The sequence below is a fragment of the Odontesthes bonariensis genome, chromosome 3 (assembly GCF_027942865.1).
Source record: "Odontesthes bonariensis isolate fOdoBon6 chromosome 3, fOdoBon6.hap1, whole genome shotgun sequence".
NCBI lineage: Eukaryota > Metazoa > Chordata > Actinopteri > Atheriniformes > Atherinopsidae > Odontesthes > Odontesthes bonariensis.
Window position 1 is genome coordinate 17,312,622 of NC_134508.1, and position 20,650 is coordinate 17,333,271.

Sequence of the window (20,650 nt, forward strand, 5' to 3'; positions counted from 1 at the left end):
TTATTTTTCCTTTCTGGGGAAAAATCACGATGCATATTCAATTGTATCTTGTGAAGGGTGTGCGGCCCTTCTAAATTGCTCAAGCAACCAAGTGCTACACCTGCTTTTCATCCATAATTTATTTATTTATTTTTTTCACAGGACAGAACAAAGGCTCATTTTCAACCACACACAGAACATTTACATAACGTGAATCAGTTTGGGTGATGGGTTGGAATGTTACAGCACGGAGCGGTTTCACCGCTCGCCTCACGGTGGCACCGGTGCAGGAGTGACCGGATGACCTGACCAAACACTTCACGGCCCGCTTAAAACAACAAATATATAACAAATGCAAGAATAAAAGTCAGTGCAAATTGGCTGCCAATTGTACTGACCCTCGACACAAGATCACTTTTACACATCTTGCTTCCTTTTTAGTAAACGTGCACGGCTACAATTAAGAGGCTTCGGCGCCATTTTAATGGCAATTGGCCTCAAATATCTCTAATAAGTACATTTTGTTTCAAATATAACCTTTCTATGCAATAGAAATGAGTTAATATCCTACTTTGGTGATGTAAAAGGTATTCAGGATTTCTATGTAGTTAATTACAAAGTCATAAATATAGTCAAATTAATGAGTAACGCTTTGTTATTGCAAGCTCCATTTGTCAACAGACCAATATAACTGACACCAATCTAATTAAACAAGGGCTTAATTAAAAGCTGTTTGTGCAGTTGAAGTGAAAATCTTTGGGACTTTGGTGCTACAACACTTGGGTGCACCGTGGATTATTGAATTTGATCTGTCAGCCTCCCCATTCTGCTGAGTAACCAGTTACAGCAGAGGTTAATTAATATGTGAATTAACACTGGAAAGTAGCAATAAAGCCTCTCAGTGACTCCTAACGGCTATGGCACTGGATTGGTTTGCAAACTTGATATTCATTCTCACATCAAATTAAGATGCATGTAAATGTGCCATGACGAACAGTTTTAGTGAGGCTACAGCTGCAGCTACGCGGGGCAAAGTGTTGAGATTCGCCCTCTGCAAGATGCACCCAAAACACAGAGTGATCTTCATTCAAATATAATTTCTTCTAAAGGTTTAAAATCCATACCAATATTTACAGTTATCACTGGCTTTTTGCCAGATGCGCACCAGCCAAGTACAAACTGTAACCTTCATTGAATCAAAGATCATTACAGAAAGTTCTGTTTCGGCTGCAACTGCACAGACACGATCAATAATCACTGACGCAAATCAAATCCAAGCGGGATTTCTGCCTTTAGAATGAGATATGAAACATCTATATGGAGTATGCAAGCCTTTTTCTCCTTAGCTGGACTGCAACCATCAACTTTTGCTCCTTGCGCAATCCCTCCTCCCATATCCGAATTTCACAGATACAAGTTTTGAGCAGCAGTTTGAGCACGAGCTGACTGGCACCACACTGAGCAACAGACATGTCACTAAACTATATAACAAATCTGGATGAGGTGTTTCTTGCACATGAATGAAAACGAGAGTTCAGCCGTGGCATGGTCCTGGGTAAGCCTCAGGGTTACTGACACATGGTGCTGCATAGTGTTCCCCGAAACATTTACATGACTTAATGCAATGACTCAAGTTCTACTCAAAACTACCAGAGTGATACACACATAGGAGGAAGGCTACAGTGATATGGGGTAAAATTACAGCTCCTTTGTATACACCTGATGTAATGAATGTCAGGAAAAATACACATTTAACTCATTGCTGAGGGGGGATTGTCAACACATCCGCGGTGATAATCCGGCCCTCTGTATAGTGCATTTAGAAAAATGATGTTCTGGGACAGTGTCTGATCTCCTCCAGCAGGCAGATATGTGAGCAGCTCTGATGGGTGTAGCCAATGAGGGGAAACTCAGAGCCGACTCCCGCACTCTGCTGGACCAGATAACTGGCCTTCGGGAAATGAAAGAGTGGAGATACTTGTGAAACAGATTCACCAATACCACGACAGAGGAGGGCGAGTGGAGAGAAACAAACTTATATTTGATGAGTCCCTTCCAGTCTCGGGTTCTTCAGAGAGTCTGTTTTATCTGCATTTTTGCCTTCCGGTAATCCAACTCCAGTAGGCTCCTAGGACTCTGACTCAATTCTGTGAGCTGACAAGGAAAAAAAAAACGAAAACAAATTGAGCGTGTGTGCAGGCACCGACTGCAAGATTCAGTAAAGCTGCAATTAGTGTGCAGCTCCATGAGTGTTAGGTAAAGTGGCTGCATACTAACATTGCTTAGGTATCCGTAGTGGCTCAGTGTCTGCAGAGATGACTTGATGTATCACACCTCTGAACTGATACAGTAACTTTAGACTCTTTTCTTCTCCCACGCAGGGGTCATAGAAGCCCGGCAACCCCGCCTGCAAACAGAAAAAAGAACATTCATATGAAATATAAAATGTGTTTACAAATGCTGAAGCACTATCTTTAGGTCAGACTTTCCTTGGAAGCCTCCGTGAGGATGAGTTTGGAGTCTTTGACCAGGCACTGCAGCGGTACAGTCACATCTATCACCTTGGCTTTCTCCTGCTTCTGGCTCGTGTCTGACACAAACTTTCCATACCAGGCATTCAGGATGATGAGACCTGCATAGTAATACACACTTTTAATAGATTTTTCCACGCTTTCTAAAACTAGACAAAGAACACTCGAGTACACGCATGGGACAAAAAAAATGAATATTGTTCGTTTTTGTATTAAATTTGTATTAAAATTGGATTTTTCAGATTAACTGCTCCCTTCAGGTTCACTCGCCGAATTTCTATTGCATCATTTAGGAAATTGAGTTGCTTATTGCGAAACGCTAACTATATTCTTTGTAATCACTCTTTGGTGAAACAACTTGTGTCCTTCATGTATCTTCTTGTGAATTTAGTTAACAGAAAAATGCCTTGACAGTTCCGTTGTTGAAATCAGTAAGCAGTAATTTCCCCATCAATGCAGGCAAACTGTTCTGGAGCATCCAAATCGGCCCCAAACAATGATACTACCACCACCGTGTTTCACAGATGGGGTAAGGTTCTTATGCTGGAATGCAGTTTATTTTCCTGTCTCCTAACTTTGTGCCACAAAATGTCCTTTTTTGGTCCTTATCTGGTTACAAATCAGTTTTCTAACATCCATCTATCTTATTTACTGACTTTTTTTTTTGGGATGGGTGGATGAAGATCAACATCAGCCTTCAGTAATTTAAAAGTTACCTACAGATTAAAAATAATATAATTTCAGCGTCAAATTACCCGCTTATCAGAAAGATATGTTAATCATAATTGACCATTATTTCTAATACTTATATATCTATTTCTATTTTCATTTGGCATCTCATGACGCACCGTGTGATTAGCGGGAATGTTTTCTTATACCTATTTTTAGGACTTGTGTGAAAGATGTTTTAGGTCAAAATTAGGCAGAAATATACACTTCAAAAACTTTCAGGCCTCACTGTAGACATGAATTATGATGCTCAATTTAAGGCGGATTGCAACCCAGACACACCGAAGCATTTCACAGAATACAGAGGAAGTTCAATCTATGGTTATAAAGTAAGTTCTGGCATAAGCACACGATAAGCAGTGTTGTATGGCTATGGTGACTGTTTGGTCCGAGAATCGGAGGGTTAAAACAATCTTAAACGTGTAATAAACACAACAAGAAAGGATATTAAAAAGATTTTGTTGATTTAAGCCAGCGGGCATTTAAACTTTTACCCCCCAAAAAATGGCCTATCATCATGAGTTGTTTCAACGCCACAGATGATGGAAGTCAGATAAACAGGATCTCGAAGCCAAAATATTAACCAGTGTCCACACTGACAAAGATACATGTATTTGTAATTTGAATTTTAGACTGGTTACGAACCGAAAAAAAAGCTTTAGTGTGTTACCCTAGTGTAGTGTAATGTGTGTGTGTGTGTGTTTGTTTGTGGCCTCACCCATCTTAGATTCTTCTGCTTCTATGATTCTCCTCACAGACTCCTGCATCAGCAAAACCTGCAGAGGAGCCAAGAGAGGGCGGAAAAATAAGGAGGAGGAAGAGGGATGGAGGAGAGCAAAACATTATAGGATTGTTGAGATTCAGTCTTGACTTCATAATAAGGAGAGCTGAACTTATAGACAATGATCAATGACGCCTCACACACAGTGAATCACTGCGTTCTTGCGTGCGAGTACTCACAGCAGACTCTGCCTCCTGCTTCTTTTTGGCGATGTCGGTGGCTGAGCTCTTCCTCTGCAGCTCCAGCTCTCTGAGAGGCAGGGACAAAGACAAAGCAGACATCAACAACCACCCACTGCAATTCACCGTGGAGGCTCCCTCTGATGACAGTACAAGTGTGAAAGAAACCCCTCGACACCCATAATAGAAATGTTTGCTTATATCAGGGCTGTGGAGTTGCCTTTTTATTTGACTGACTATGGTTTCCGATCTAACTTTTTTGGAAGTGTGCAGAAATGTTGTAAATAAATCTTTAAAAACACAGAATTAAAGCAATCTCGGTTATTCTGGGCAATTGGTAAAGGAAGATCAATATCCATCAAATCAAGTCTGAACAGTGATTATGTTTTAGCACAACTGGAAAATAACGTGGAACCAAGGTTTTTAGAACCAAAGAGAGATTGTGATTGAGGCCGAGGAGGTGTACTCACTGCTCTTTCTGTGCTTGTGAGTATGGAATGATGATCAGTCGGTGGATGACCATGTACATCAGCAGAGGTCCCACAGTGGCGTAGAAGACAACACTGGGCAGCAACTGATCTGTCAGGTGGACTGGAAACAGGTATGTTTGACTGGCACGCGCCAACCTGCACAAAAACACCAGCACTATCATGCAATGAGACAAAGACACACAGAGGAGTGACAGTAAATCTTGGGGTGGCCCGTACTTGATCTTGAGTGTGACTCCCTGCGGGACACCAATGCTGACAGTGGCTGACAGAACACTGTGTCGACTGATCTTCCTCTCTGCTCCATATTCTACCACAGTGCCAAACCAGCCACTCCTGTAAAACAGGGAACAGTAAAGTGAATGGACACCAGTAGAAAAACAACCGAGGCAGCTACTGAAGAACAAGGCAAATGTAACTTAAATGATCGGTCTCACATTTTTGCTATGACTGTTGATCAGTGTGAACTAATATTCTGTTGGTAGGTAAAAAGTGGTCTACGCAAAACTTGATTTAAAAATATTCAATCTTTCATTTATATAATGTCATGAATATGGAATTACATAGAATTTTCAAGTAATTTTTTTCTGACTACAACCATCTGGTGATTCTTGTGGGGGGGGGGGGGGGGGGGGGGGGGGGGGGGGGGGGGGGGGGGGGGGGGGGGGGGTTAAAAAAAAACTTGCTGATACTTTGGCACAGTCTCATAAATATGTAGAACATATTTCAGCTGTGGTCTTCTCTTGGTTGTATTGGTGTGCCGTCGTTGGTCCTTTAGCTTTTTCTCTGCGGTGAAAAACATATAAGTCAAGCTGAATAGAGATCTGCCTTATGGTGATATTAAACTAAGCCTTAAAATAATGAAGATTGTCCAGTACAGCTACGGTCACTGTTTTTTTAACGGTGCTCATCAGTTTGGCATTTCATCTTTGCGATGAAATCAGATGTTGTCGACCTCCACTAGCACAAGCTGACTGTCAGATCATCAGCATTCAACCTACGCTCTACACCTCACCTCCGAGGGCTACGTGCTGTTAGGTTTTTGGAAGACTGAATACCAGTCTGTGTGCATTTATTTAATAACCAAACCTTCACTCTGCATAGGGTGAGATTGTTAATGATGGATAGCTCTGTGCTCCCTTAAATGAGCCCCTACATGATTATATCTAAGTACTTAAAGGTCCAGTGAGAGGATTTTGTGGCATCTGGAGGCATACATTGGACAATGCAACTGACTGAGCATCAACTCATCCCACTCTCTCTTCTTAAAAGCATGTAAAAAAAAAAAACATTGTGTCAATAAAAAAGTTAAAGTCAATTTTAGAGCCAATGTTATCCACTCTGGTTTGTCCAGATTGAAGGTTACAGGGATGGTCACAAAAATCAAAGAATGTGTGTCACTGGATGCAAAGGTAGTGTGCGCCTCTGAGTGTAGGAGGAGACATTACCATTTCTAAACTGTTAACAAGAAAGGACACACACTAAAACACAATACCCACAAAAACAGCTTATTTGTCAACGCTGGGCAAGGACAAGAACGTATCACATCAAAACACACAACATCTAATTTGGGACTTTAGCTTATGTTGACATATCACCAGCTACACAATAAAACATTCACACCATTTTCGTTGAAAAATGAAAATGAAGACAGATGAGACGTACTTGACAGAGCCCTTCACTTTGGTCTGATCTTCATCTTGGAACTTGTACTGGTAGCTCATCATCAGGTAGGAGAGAGGCACACCCAGCTAGAAGAGAGACAATAAAGAACCGATCATGAAAAGCAAAAAAGTGGCAGATTGATACAAAATATGACTTCATGTAGTTGCTCCCACATTGCCCAACTAAATAGCCTGCACAAGGCCTGCAGATGTGTACCTGCAGAGCAAGAGTAAAGTGGCTGCTTTTTGTGTCTCGGACCAGGCTGGTTGTCATGGCACTGTTGGTCCCCCAGCGCCACTGAAGATAACCCATGGTGTTCTGATCCAGGTGGCGCGCTGTCATCAGAGAGCAGCTGGGCCGCAAGCCCCGAGGAGAGAACTGCAAACCGCACTGGGCTGTAAGGAAACTAGGAGGTGAAATGACAGAAAAGATTTGTCAAGGAAAGGATAACGCCGTTCATATGTTACAACAATATCTCAACACTCAAAAAGCTGGGCCTTACCACCGTGGAGTAATATTGCGAAACACTTTTAACCCAATGAGAGGTCCCAGTATGTCTCCAGCACCAAATTCCATCTGCAGAGATGAATGCAGACATACATAAGCAGACGGAAGCAAATGCAGAAGGCTAACGCTGTGTGCAAAGCTTTTTTCATTTCAACTTAAATGACTCAAAAGTTCCCCAAAGGACTGAAAAGCTGCTGCCTCTTACACACAAAAATAAGTTGCCTCACTGTGTGGATGATAGTACGTATCTGCACGTACCTCTCCCCAGCCCTTGGCAGACATAACTCTGCGTACGGTCATGTTAATGTTGCCTCCTCCACTCCCATTGTGTGTGGAAAGAGAACCAGACAGCATTGCTGTGTCAGTGTTTGTCAGAGGAGCCTGGAGAAAGACAGGAAAGTCTTACAAACATGATCCTGGTCAGCCCGAGGTTGGACAGAGAATGCTAAATGCATGTGTTTTCCTGCACCTCGATAGACTGGGAAATGTGCATCTTGTTGATTTCTATATGAGGAAAGCCTCCTCCTGGCATCTCTTCAAAGTCCTCATCATAGCGGTCAAAAAGGTCTGTTGCATCCACACCAACGCTGATGGTGCCCTGAATAATGATGGAGCAAAAACAAGATAGATAGGATTAATTATTCTAAAGGTAGAATAGTGGGGAAATGCAAGTGGACACTATCCAGTCAAACTGAGTTATGTTATAAAAGGTATTTCATAACATCTGCATATAAGTGGTGTCTGCTGTGAGAAAAACCGCGTTAGTAGTGAAGATGGGAGAGGAATTCAAAGTGAGACAGGATAAACCTTAGGGTTTGTTCTTTGCTGGAGTCTCCTCTCTTCTCTTTCTCGCTGTAACCTTTCATACTCCTCTCGAATTTCTGCTGGTGTCCTCTTCCTCTCCACCACCTAAACAGTGTCATCCCCAACATAAAGAATGGACGATGAAGATACTGTAAGGAAACTACTTAAAAATGACAAATATAAAAGGCTCTATATTGAAAAAAAGAGAACATACCTCCCAGCCTTCAACCTCCAGCCCTTTCTTCCCGAAGAGGTCATAGATGGCTCTGGAATGAGCATCACTCAGCACTAAGGGATGAAGAGGAAATTAGTGTGCAGTTTATGTAGGTGTTTTTGTGGTTTCCTGCCCTGGTTATTAACACCTTGTTTAATCGGAGATAAAAATCCCAAGGGATGCACCAAATTGGCATGTAACTATATTAGCTAACTGTCTCAAAATGAAAATCAAAATAGGATAACATTTTTTCCTTGTTGTGGCCAAGTATTGTCCGTGCCTAGTCCTTGCCTTCATAAGCCTGGTGAACCTGGTTGAAAAGTTGTTCGGCTTGACTTTTCAGCTCCGGGTCTCGATGTTTGTCGGGATGGTAGAGCATACACAGCCTCCGATATGAGGCTTTCAGCTCCTCCAAGGTGGCCTGTAACACAAGTAAGAAGACAGGTGACACTCTTGAGTAGAACAGCAATTGATAGATTGATAGATTCAACCTGTAAAATGCTATAATATATATATTAATCAATCAATATATATATACATATATATATATATTATAATATTTTCTTCTTATTATTTTTTTATTTGTTCCTATTTTTCTTAACAAAATTAGTTCCTTCTTCCATCAATAGTGACCATCTAAAGCAAATAATCAAAATACTTGGGAGACTGGAATCTGCAGTTTTGTCGCATGTGACTTAAAAAACTCACTCAGTTGATTAATATATTAATGATCCAATTATTTCAGCTCTCCTTCAAAGGGACTGTCGATCTTTAATGAAAACTGAGATTTGACATGCTCGTCAAACCAGACATAAGATTCTACCAAAACTCCCTCTCATGTACGGACAAATTCACGTAAAGTACTGAGTTAATTTGTCTTCTTGTGCATGGCTCTGTCTGTAGCTGCAGCCGGTCTCAATTTCCTCCATGGAGGTCCTGACTGAGGAACGTTATTCAACTGGAGGATGATGCACCGACTGCAGACCACTTACTCAACGACGAACTTCCCCACAGTCACAGAAAACTGTCCACTATCATCGGATTTCCCCGTAAAACAAAGAATACATCATACCTCTTTCCTGACATTGAGCAGAGAGTAGTAGTCTTGATTATTAAACTCAATATCATCATCCACAGTCGCCGCCATGTTTGGTTTTGCTCAAGTTCGGCCCCGCCCACCGCCTCAGTGTTCTGGAAGCTGATTGGTCAGCCACACAAAGCGCTCATCGCCGCTGACTGGTTGCTGAGGCTGTTCTGTCGCCCTCTACTGGCTGTGTTCGAGCTTACCTCGAAAGAAACTTGATTCCGTGCAACGAGAAAGGCGGCCGAAGAGTACTTTTTCTTTTTGGAAGGTATGACATTTGAGTGCAAAATATTTTGTCGCTATCTTGCTTGCAGTTAATCACGGTGACCATGAAATGTCAAACACAGCACCTCTTTCTTAATACACAGCGACAAAAAGTGAGTTTGGGAGTCATTAAAAAAACAAAAAAAACGCTTATCGTCCCACGAGTATTAATGGTACTTTTAAAGATAACGTCTCCTTTACATTATCAGCAGCTGAAGTTCAGCTCTCATGGCAGGAGTAGGGCCTGTTTGATTACACAGGGGCTAATTCAAGCTGTTGTCCCCCGACACATTTTAATGTGTAAGAATCTGACCAGTCATTCAAACACTCAGTATTTGCCAGGAAACCTAAGACTCCAACTTCACAACTAGCTGACAGGGAAACAGCACTGCACTTTTGCTGTAACTATATTCTCAGCTGATAGGCCCCACATTCCTCAGTAGCGTTCACCCTGCTTAAATTCTGCCATGTTGTGTAGCCTCGTGTGCCTCTGCTCTCCGAGGCAGTACCCGAGAAGGAACAGTTCAAAACCTCTCTTTGCCGTTCATCGTATCTACTTAGAAGATTGTCTCTGTCAAAACACAAGGCTTCGCCGCAAAGGCGATATTCCACCCCCAGGCGCAGAATGACAGTGTGGGCTGGAAACGGGAACATAATGGTCTTAGTTAAGCCTTACTATTTAGAAGGGATAACCAAGTATAAAGCGGTTGAATTATAAATAGCTTTTCAGGGAGGATATTGTGATGGCTCCCCATAATCTTAACTTTCAGCGGGGATATTATAACAGCGATATAACGATTTCCTGCCAGAGCCTAAATAAGAGAAGATTGGGGGCATGTTTTTCATTTCCTTCTATAAGTTTTCCTCTGACCTATCATCTCTTCAATTTAATAACACGGCTCAAAAGAAGGCAGGTAGTGAGCGCTGTGTAGGCGCGCGTGTGGAGCTGTCCTTTCAGCACCGCGAGCTTCAGCACCACAGCGAATGACAGCACCCGCTGGCCCACGCGCATGTTTGAAAAAAAAAAAAAAGTGTCTTTCAGCCAGTTCTTTTCATTGAAATTCAAGAGGGGTTCATAATTTATGGCAAGACTCGACCTTACATCGCATTTCCTCAACACTCCACTGAGTTTGCATGTGAAGAAATGAGCGCGCGGGAGTTTATGCGCGTCTGTAAAGTATGCGTGTGGTTGTGTGCGCGCTCGTGCGTGCGTATGTGTGAGGGAGAGAAGATGATGATGAGCATGATGATGATGATGCTGTGGGAGGCTGTCAAGGTGTCCTCGAATACAGACGTTGTTCAGTGACGTGAGAGTGAGAGAGGGGGGAGAGAGCGAGGAAGAGTGCGCGTGAACTTCAGGGGGCGTGGTCAACGGAAATAAGCGGGTGGTGGTGTGTGTGTGTGTGTATGGGGGGGTGGGGGGAGAAGAAGTCCACGAGCCACCATCACGGATCCCCGCTGCCAGTCCTCACTGCTTCCACCAATAGTCTCGCCGAACGCGGCAGGCTCGCCCCCCATCTCCCACCACCCCTCCTTCTCAGCCCCGCCCCCCTCCTTGAGCTGTCCTCTCCGTGCACGCGCGTGGTCCTCCCCCCCACCACCCCTCCCCACCACCACTAGGTCGAGTCGAGGAGGAGGAGGAGGAGGAAGAGGAGGAGGAGGAGGGATGAGGCGCGCGGCGGAGGGGAAATGGCTGCCGAAAACAAGCCGGAAGGTAAGAAGAAATAACGGTTTTTATTTGAGGTGGCAGAGTCCAGCTATTCGGGGTTAAGGCGAGGCGAAGAGGGGACAGAGGCATAGGGGAGGGCAGAGACAACGGCAGGGCTTTCCCTCTCCTCTGGCCCGTCCCGAAAACACGGAGGCTGCTGCTGAACCAGCGGCTGACTGTGTGGAGCTCGGTTAACCGACAGCAAATAAATAACAGAAGGAGAGTTGTCCGGTCGGTTCGCTCCAAGCCGGGAGGGGTAGTTTTTCACCGCCCGTTGCCTGCCAGCGTTTCCCCTGAGTAGCTGGTTTATGAGTTAAGCATGAAAGGGATGGGAATGAGAGGGGATGAGAGTGGTTCACGCTGAAGGAATTCAGATGCTCTGCGTGTGTGTGTGTGTGTGTGAGTGCGTGCGAGCAAGTGTATGTTTATCCTGCTCCGTGTGTCTCTTTAAGCATAAAATAGACCACTGAATTGCAGATTTTCCCTTTCTGACAGGCACGCAACCTCCCTGACCAGCTGTGTATTATTCTAGTCTCAATCTAACGTTGTGCCGTTCGTGTTTAGCCTATGTGTGTTTATGTTTGTGTTCACTGGCTGTTGATGTGCGCCTATGGTTGCTAAGCCACTGAAGGTGAGAATCTGACTGCATATGGGTTGTGAAGGGGTGGCGTCCATGGGTGTCAGTTTTAGGTCATGTCATGTATGAACTAAGTTTAATTTCTTACTCCCTTAACTAAGCCCATGAGGTCGTTGTGATCACAAACAGTCACCATTTCATTCAGGCTGCTGTTCATTCATCCAGTCAGTTTGGAAATATTACCTCTATCTCAACTCATGGGTTCAGAAGGACCTTGTTCCTGAGTTAGTGTGTTTCACGTTTGCACATGAACATCATCTGGTTGTTCATCTGTGTCACTTTCATTTTCTTGACTCCTCAATAAACCCGTGGAGCCAACAAACACAACATCAGACCGCATGGTAAAGATGCCACAGTCCATAGGAAACTTAAGGGCTTAAATGACTTCAAACAGTGAAAATTTCTCAAAGATGTCAGTTTTATTGTTGGGATGTTTCAGCTGATTGATTTTCCCCAGCAAAGTCCTGCTGGAGATTATAGAGAGAGCTTTTAACAATCTCCCCACTAGGGAGCAATCCTGAGCAAGATTTATCTGAGGGGCAGTTTTTGGCTAACATGAACGAGCAATATCATACATTTCTGGAATATATTTCAGGCGTATAGCACTTACACATGCATGCATGCAAGCAAGCATGCAGTGTGCTGCCAGAGGCAAAGAGAAGGCCGTGGGTTGAGAGTCCCTATGCGTGTAAAGACTAGAACTGTAGATGAGACAAGAGGCCCATGGGCAGTTCAGCAAGCACTCTACCGCATAGATATAAAAACCTCCCCCCTTGCCCATATTGTACAATGCATACACAAATAGACTAACACATTCGCTGTGTGAGGGATTCTTGCCCATTGCCCCATCGCTGTTATGTGTAGAATGGATGTAATACTTTACAAGCATCAGTCATGCTGACTGAAAGCCAAATGAGTCGCGGCGATGAAGCCAAGAGACAGCCATCCACTCTTTCCATTCCCTGGCAGATGTGTGTGGCGCCGAGCAGCAATGTACGCCAGTGGGCATGAGAACAACATCCACCATATAGCCTAGAAGACCATCTCCCTCTGCACTGGTTGGTCTACTTTGTATCATAGCAACAGTGGTCAGGGAAACAGAGAAATGATGAGAGAGAAGAGAAACTAAAGCTGGGTACAAGTTAGTCACACACATGGAGGCAGCATATCTACTGTGGCTAATCGATCAGGGGACACAATGGATTCAAGTTAGTGGATCAGAAAATGGATCGGCCCACATGCGTATCACTTGGAATTTTGTTTCTGGGCTTGAGGGGAAAAAGGATGAGGTGAGGGATGCGACTGTCAAAGAAACCAAATCCTGAAGTGTCTCCTAAATGTCTCCCTGCTTCTTTTTTCTTTCTCTTTTTTTTCGCCCATTTTCTGTCTTTGCAGGACTGAAGAAGATCAGAAATCCAGAGCGAATGGTCAGGATTGCCGTTGGTTACACAGGACACACCCCTCCCAAGAGTGACGACAATGATGCCAACAGTAAGAGACACGCAAACACTCTTCACGCAGTTGATGTGTGTGTGTGTGTGTGTGTGTGTGTGTGAGGGTGTTTAAGTGCCACATGCACATGTGTCTGTGGCACAGGGTGACTCTGGGAGCAAGTACAAAAGCCTTCTGGCAGAATGATGTGATGTGGGAACCGAGGTCTCCTCATCTGCCCTGTAACAGATCACACACACACACACACACACACATACGTACATGCACACACACACTGTCTCTCTCAGCTGAGATGTCATTCTAATTCAGTGCTGTCACACATCATGTTTATTCATGCATGCCACTACAGTATTAGTGCACACACACCCACACACACACACACACACACACACACGCTCACACTCACACACATCCATACAGAAGGCAGAGCTTACTTTGGTTATCAGTAGTTTATTGTCATACCTAATCTGTACACTTGGCATTATGTATCTATAATCCTCAATGGGCCTTGTTAAACTAGAAGTGAGATGGAGTGTGTAATCTGGGGTTCAGTGTGTGTGTGTGCAGTGGACATTTGTTTGGTTGCTGTTATGTCTTTGTGGGATTATAAGGGCAATTATTGCTTTGATTGGTTATTGATTCCTGAAGACATGGGGCAGATGTGTATCTGATAGCAGAGCAAATTAGGGGCAAATAAAGAGATGTAAGAAGGTGCAAGCTAGCATGTTGTTTCGTGAGGTTTTGTCAGTGGGAGCTCAGAGTAAGGGGCACACACCACCACCAAAGCCTCAGTACTCTCAACCCGACATTGTGTTAATTTCAAAAGGAGCAGATGGCCTCATACGAATACTAGACCCGGTTAGACTGAGAGGGGAAAAAAAGACTGATATGAAATCACAATTAGAAATAAAATAAAGTAGAACAAAATAGGATAGGGATGATGGCTGGATAAAGGCAGAGGCTTCCTCAGCCTATCCTTTTTTCCTATCAGTTCTCACGTCCCAGCCGGAGGATTACCGGAGGAAAAGTTTATCAGCAGAATGATAAAATTAGCATGCACACCCATCTCTCTACCCCCACCCCCTCCGCCCCCTCCTCTCCCTCTTTTTCTCATCTCTCCCGCCCTCATGCACTCTCGCTCATCCCATGCCATGCATTCACCCCCACCCCCCACATTTGTCCATTTCCCCCTTGCCCTGGCTCTCCCTTTCGCCCTCCCTCCCATCTTTCTATCTGGCTGCTGTGCAATGAGCCTTTCTTTCTGTCACATTAATTTCATCCCGAAAAAAGGGGGAAAATGGGAAAATTTCCCCTGACGCCTCCTAATATCAGTTGGGGCAGAGTTAAGAGTTGCATTTGGAGTGTTTTTCCTCTCTCTTTACCGAGAAGAGTTTTATAATTAACTGACAGCTATCTCACAAGGGCATTGGCTTGTTTCTGTGTTAAATATGGAGATGACAGTTTTATGAGGTAAAATATTCATCAGTTGGAGGGGGCTCCTCTGCGTGATTACAGTCTAAATTATGGCATTTGATAGGCTACCAAAGTAATGTTTCATTTTGGTTGAATATTTTCAGTTTTCAGCACACATATCTCTATATGGCTTAATGAGCACATTAGCATGCAGGCTTTGTCACACTTTTGAACTATATTTGCAAGTCAGTAAGTGATCTGCAATGCTGCCAGAATTCGTGGCTTTCTGTTGATGGGCTCACATGACGTGATGCAGGTATTGACTCCGCTGTATTATTTCAAGAACAAATGTAAATACAAACAACCCCGCATTTCCATATTCAGATGTGTTTTTCCTGCGTCCCAGGATGGTTCATTTTCCTGGGTAGCCAGAAACAAGAGAAGTTTTTTTGCCCCATGTCACACTCGCTCCACCGAGAGTCATTTGAAACAGATGGAAAAGATGATTGCACCACTACTGCAGCTCGTTTTTTTTTTTTTTTAAACCGGGACTCATTCTCTGGTTCAGGATTGTTAGAAATACAAGACACAACTCTATGGGGTGTTGAAACTCATCAGCATTCAAGAAATCTCCAAAGCTGGCCCTCCATTCTTCATCAGCAGGGAGAACAAATGTGAGCACAGGTTAAGATGACGATCGTGTCCATGAAGGTGTGCTGTGAAAGGAATTATGGTACCAAGGTCACTGGTTTTAAAAGAAAAAAAAAGAAAGGAAAAAAAGACACCACTCTGGGACAAACACAGTGATGTGTGCTCTTTGATCGTCAGGCTCTGTGCATGTGTATATGTGTGTGTCTGTTTGTATGGGTGAGCATGCATGTGTGTGTGTGCTGGTGTTTGTGTGTCTGTGCCTGCGCATGTGCAACGGGCTTGTTTGATGTGGTGGTTCTGGTACATTTCAAAGGCGAGGCTCTGATGAGAATTCTTCAGAACAGCAGTGTAAGGGAGGGGGTTATAGCCAGGAGGGGTGGGGTTTAAACGCTGATTGGCATTCATAGCAGAGAGGCTGGAGTGCTGCTAAAAAAGAAATTAGGCTTTAACTAAGCTGCACCATTCAGCTGTTTAACTAAGCTGCTGCACAGTTCAGCTGTTTGAAATTCTGTCTTCTCAGGCCTTCTATTAATAAATGCATAATTGATTAGGGGGAGCATACGTGCCTGAACACACTTCTAACTGACACACACACATACACATACTCCTTATACAAGCACACACACAAACCCCACTTCTGTCCTTCTACAGTACATCTCTACCATTGCGTCTTTGTGTTACCTTGTGACATCCCTAGTCCTTAAAAAAACACATTACTTTCTGACTATTTTCTTTCTTCTAAAATTTATTTTTACCCTATTAACTGTGTCTCTGTGGCTCATGTCTCTCTGTCTATCTCTGTGTTCCACTCTGACCCTCCCACCTTACCTATCTCTATTTTCTCTTCCTCTCTGGTCAGCCCCCAGGTAGAGTATAATTCCCGTCTTCCCAGGGGAATCATGAATGGATGCCCTCTACACAAATGATTATCAACAACCTTTGAGTGCTTGCTCTCTTTGACTTCTGAGCAGCACACCCATTGGGCACACACTCACAAACAGACCCGCACTCATACCAGGGGGTCTATCTTTGTGCGGATATATTTATTTTATTTTTCACCGTACCTGCTCTTATTGGATATTTTGGTGATTCACCAGGACCTGCAGCAGGAGAGGAACTAGTTTTATTGGTAATTCAGCTCCTCCAAGCAGTTTTGCTGTTCAGAATTACTTTCTTATGGCCCTCTCCAAAACATTATTATTATTATAGGTAGTGAAGGCTTTGCCTGCAAAGGCAATAGTGGTCACAGTTGTTAGCAGTATAAATGCTTGACTTATTAAACATGGGGAAAAAATAGCATAATACCAGACTCTTCAAGTTAAATGTTGCCAATGAAGTCAAATTTAACTGCTTTTTGTCAAGCTGCGGTTTGGCTTTCTATGATTCCAAATAAAATAGTGCTTTACTGCCCCCCAGGACCGTCTGTATGTCCAGAGACATGATTTAAACCTCGAATTAAACATCACCTGCCCTCAGCTTGTGCCTCTCCAACTCCTGTACAAAAATAGTTTCCTCGCAGGAGCAGCTATTCTGGGATTCTCCACTCCATTACCAAACTGTCTGTGTCACATGGTGCAGAGAGTGTTGCTTTTAAAGGGGATAAGAAATGCCCATGTGATTGGCCGTTACATTTACCGACCCCAAATGCATGGATAATGTATGCTAATGGGTTCTCCTTAATCCAACTCTGTATCTGGGTGGACCCCAGGTGCAAGTTCACCTGCTACCCAGAAGTAAAAGCTTCGAGCCCCCTCTGCACACTGCACTCTGGACAATTGTTACCTAATTTTGCGTATTGACTGACAATAGATACCTATGGAGATATACCATGGAAACGTTTTGCATAGTTGGCACACACTTGAAGCCTGGTTTCAAGTGCGAGAAAGCAGCTTCCTATTCAAGCACTTGGATTACCATGACCTAGATGACTGAGAATCTATACAATCAGAGATATCATGCTTTCTGAGTCACTCAAACTCTCCGCCTGACATCTCCTTTTGCTGTTATGCCAAATATCTAAAAGGAGAACACGATGGACCACAGTAATTAAGGTTTATTAATCAATGGCGCTGAGCAAATCTTTCACACAACAAACCTAATTCAGTTACTTATGGCCACATTAAGCCATTAGGAATGCTACACAATAAAGAGTTGAATCTTGTTAATTTCTTCAGCCAGCTCCCAGAGATTTTTTATTCTCCTCTCTCAATTGCTCTGTGTTGGATTTGAAATATCTCACCTTATCCTGCTCATCCCTTATCTTACTCTATCTTACTTTTGCTTTCCTCCCTCACCACCTCCTCCACTCCAGACGAGCCAGGCCAGTTAAAGATCTACCTTCCTAAGAAGCTGCTTGAGTGTCTACCCAAATGTTCCTCTCTGCCCAAGGAGCGCCATCGATGGAACACCAACGAGGTGAGAGTGAGACACACTCAAGAGGGGAATATCCGTGGCAGCGAGACGAGCTGTGTTTCTTTTTTTGTTTGCGAGTGACTCATCTCCAAAAAAGCCACATTTAGAGATATAGACAAATTAAATGGGGGGCTTTTCAGTGTGTTATCTTATAACTGTGACACTAGGAGATACAGGGGAAAAAAAAAATCAGCAAACCAAACTCACAGCCAAAATCCCTACATACTATACATTTATTTTGTTATCCAAACAACTCCAGGTTTAGTCACAGAGTTAGGGGCTCCTGGGTCTGATAAAATATGAGTTAGAGGCTGAGAAACAAGAAATGAGGCTATTTAAAAAATGTTCACTGCAGGGTGTTACTGTTAGGATATAGATTTTGTTTGGCTCCAGACCATAAACTGCTAATAAAAGACAGACAAAACAACATCGCTCATTAGTTTGTGAACAGTTAAGCTTCAATTTTGATATTTGACCAAACATGGTCATATCTGGCTCTGACATGGCAACATATCGCCCTTATTGGAGCTTGAAGGACTATAGTTAGACTGGGGATGATTATGGTCCATTTTCTATACAGTCTGTAGTCCAGACCTTCCAATCTTTCCACTTCATCAAGTTGAGTGATTTCTTTTGGCACTGTGACATGAAACAGCAGGGTTTTTTTTGTTGAAACACTAGCAATGTAATGAATACAGCAGAAGAAATAATCATTAGCCAATTAGTAGCGTTGTCACATCTAACACCATTGTCAAATTGTTGTATGGTTACTAAGCTGCACAATATTTCAATGGGTGCTGTGTGCTGTTTTCGGCACTTCTCATTCGTGGCTACTGAACGGGAACTGGTGGAACGTGCTATTTGTTTTTACTTTTCTTTATTAGTCTCTTGAATCTCTGTTTAAACAGGTATGTTGGCATATGTGTGCATATGTGTTGACTTAGAACAATGTTAAATTCAGGCAGATATGATTTTCTATTGTAACTGGTTGGGGAAATCTGGACATCCTCCTTAGGCAATTGATAAAAGGGAAAATGATCCTCGACCAAAGCTGGACACAGATTATAGCAAGTTGTCTAATTTCAGATAGAATTTATGGCTGATAGCTGGTTGCATGGCTAACATTGTTGCAATGCAACAACAGAAAGCTGGTAAATTTGTTGTATTTTTCAATTAATTTTTTTCTTCCTGCTTTGTGTTTCACGTGGAAAGGAATACTTCTGTTGCAGTGTGCACGGTTATTTAATGAAACAGGATATTTAAGCAAAAAGGAAGTTTTATGTGTCAGGTATCATCAACGTAGACAGTGACACAGATGACTTTTGAATACAAGGTTAAATACAATACAAATTCCCAAAAAAAATGAGATGATGTGTAAAAAAGAAATGGAGGGACACCTGCTTTCTCAGCAGGTATCTCTGTCCTGGTGTGATGGTGCCTGTTGATCCCTCTTTTGTCTCCTCCTAACCCCAAACCCGTCGAGGCATATGGGCGCCCTTGTGCCCTCCTTGTGCATGCTTTGGGTGAGGGACTGAATCAAATAGAAGTTTCCATGCGATCTGTTGGTTTCTGTATCTTGGTATCAAATTGGTATGATAGGACTTTTTGTTGGATTACCATTGGAAAGCATTGGACTGTATCTTTGAAGTGCCAATCTCAACAAAATGGTGCCATGTCATTAAAACTGAATTGAAAATGGAACTGAATACAGATACCACACACCACTATGTCATTCACATTAGAACATGAACACATTTGCTATTATTTTTTGGGAAACTAGAAAATTTGATTTTTTTAGGTGCCACAGTGAACAAAATATTGGTTCATCAGATTTACAAGCCTTTGCATCCTGTTGTATTCAGTTTACACAGCGTCCCAAGCTTTTTTGGAATTGGGGTTGTGTCAGTATCATAAGGGCTTTTTACAGTTTATTATGTGTTAACCAAATTTTTCTGTTTGACTTTTTTTTCTTTTTTTTTTTTACAAACACGTGGCTACCACTCATTAATTTCAGACTGAGACAACCCTGTCCTGGGGCAAGGTTAGCATCATGTTTACAGCATGAACAATTCATTGAAGTTCTGCTCCTAAGCGTATAGTCGAACATAAAACTAGGCCAAGTAAGCTTGAGATAACTCTTTACTCTTGGCCAAAGACAAACCAGAGCTAAACTTCTGAGGTGTGAAAAGCTTTTTAGAGTTACATGTGCCAGACTTAAGCTGTTAGCTTAGGAAAATGTTTGATGGGTGGAAATGGATGTAGGCAGTTATCGTCAATAGTTTTCATGTTTATGCATGGCACAGCTCTCCACTGGTAGTTTGCTCCATCCATTGTGATGTGGTTGGCCTCTGCTGAGACATTTTCTCCATGTGCAGGCTGTGCACTCCATTATGGATGTGTGTTTGTGTTATTGATTACCAGGTCCAGCATTATTATGCAATGCAAAGCTGATTGGGCCTGTGGTTTTTCTCTCAGGAAAGTCATTGCATTTTTCATGCAATCCGTCTCAATGAAGGTCATATTGGGAGTTAAGCACAGTGCCTTCTGAACAGTGTGTTCATATGAATAGGCAGGGTCTGTGTGGCTTTGCAGTTCCGAACAACCTGGCCGCAGCTGGTTAGGGACCTCCACACATCAGTCTAACCAATAGCAATTGTGCCCAAGGCTCAAAGAAAAGACCAGAGAACTTTGTTGCAGCCTAGTTTCCCTTCCGCAACCCCTGCCTCTCTCCACTAGTCTCCTCTTCTTCCTCATCTGCCTACCATCTAACCATCTACTCCTTTCTGTAACTCTCTGTCTTCACACACTCACCACAAACCCACATTCACCACACACTCTCCTACATTGCTCTCTCTCTCTCTGATGAGGAGGTACAGACTCAGTTCAGGGGGAGGTTGGGTGTCCCACAGCGGATTCCTTCAAAGCTCCCCTTCCAACCAGGCATAAAGTTTTCTGCATACTTAAACACTCAATTGTGTCTGCTGTTTCTCTTTTTTGGTGCTTTCTTTGTGGGAGACATGTGTATGCATGCAGTGCATGTAGCATTTTTATACCTTTGAGTCTTTGTATTTGTTCTTGCCTTGTGTATTTTTAATGATGGGCATTACTACATAATTGAGGTCAATTAATATGTACCTGTAAATCAAAATTAT

The 20,650-nt window shown here is 43.0% G+C and overlaps 2 protein-coding genes across 6 annotated transcripts in view; one reads left to right on the plus strand and one right to left on the minus strand.

Moving 5' to 3' along the window:
- Positions 1–108: 108 nt before the first annotated feature.
- dnajc11b (DnaJ (Hsp40) homolog, subfamily C, member 11b) lies at positions 109–9,053 on the minus strand. Its single transcript, XM_075460579.1, has 16 exons — positions 8,950–9,053; positions 8,169–8,298; positions 7,878–7,951; positions 7,667–7,768; positions 7,329–7,457; positions 7,118–7,240; positions 6,855–6,928; positions 6,569–6,758; positions 6,353–6,438; positions 4,907–5,023; positions 4,670–4,825; positions 4,200–4,269; positions 3,958–4,015; positions 2,468–2,611; positions 2,257–2,385; positions 109–2,133 (listed from the first exon to the last, which is right to left on the minus strand). Exons 1-16 carry the CDS (start codon positions 9,022–9,024, stop codon positions 2,108–2,110), a joined length of 1,683 nt encoding a protein of 560 aa, XP_075316694.1. The 5' UTR covers positions 9,025–9,053; the 3' UTR covers positions 109–2,107.
- A 1,646-nt stretch (positions 9,054–10,699) lies between these two features.
- Positions 10,700–20,650, plus strand: part of LOC142376905 (calmodulin-binding transcription activator 1-like) — a 52,371-nt gene continuing 42,420 nt past the window's right edge. For 2 of the 5 annotated variants that reach the window (XM_075460585.1, XM_075460586.1), the window contains exons 1-3: positions 10,700–10,939; positions 12,966–13,061; positions 17,398–17,501. In XM_075460585.1, the coding sequence (XP_075316700.1) occupies positions 10,915–10,939; positions 12,966–13,061; positions 17,398–17,501 (225 nt within the window). In that variant the 5' untranslated portion in view covers positions 10,700–10,914. Of the gene's footprint in view, positions 10,940–12,751; positions 12,860–12,965; positions 13,062–17,397; positions 17,502–20,650 lie in introns of those variants that run through there. The other 3 variants (XM_075460583.1, XM_075460584.1, XM_075460587.1) reach the window with 2 other exon arrangements.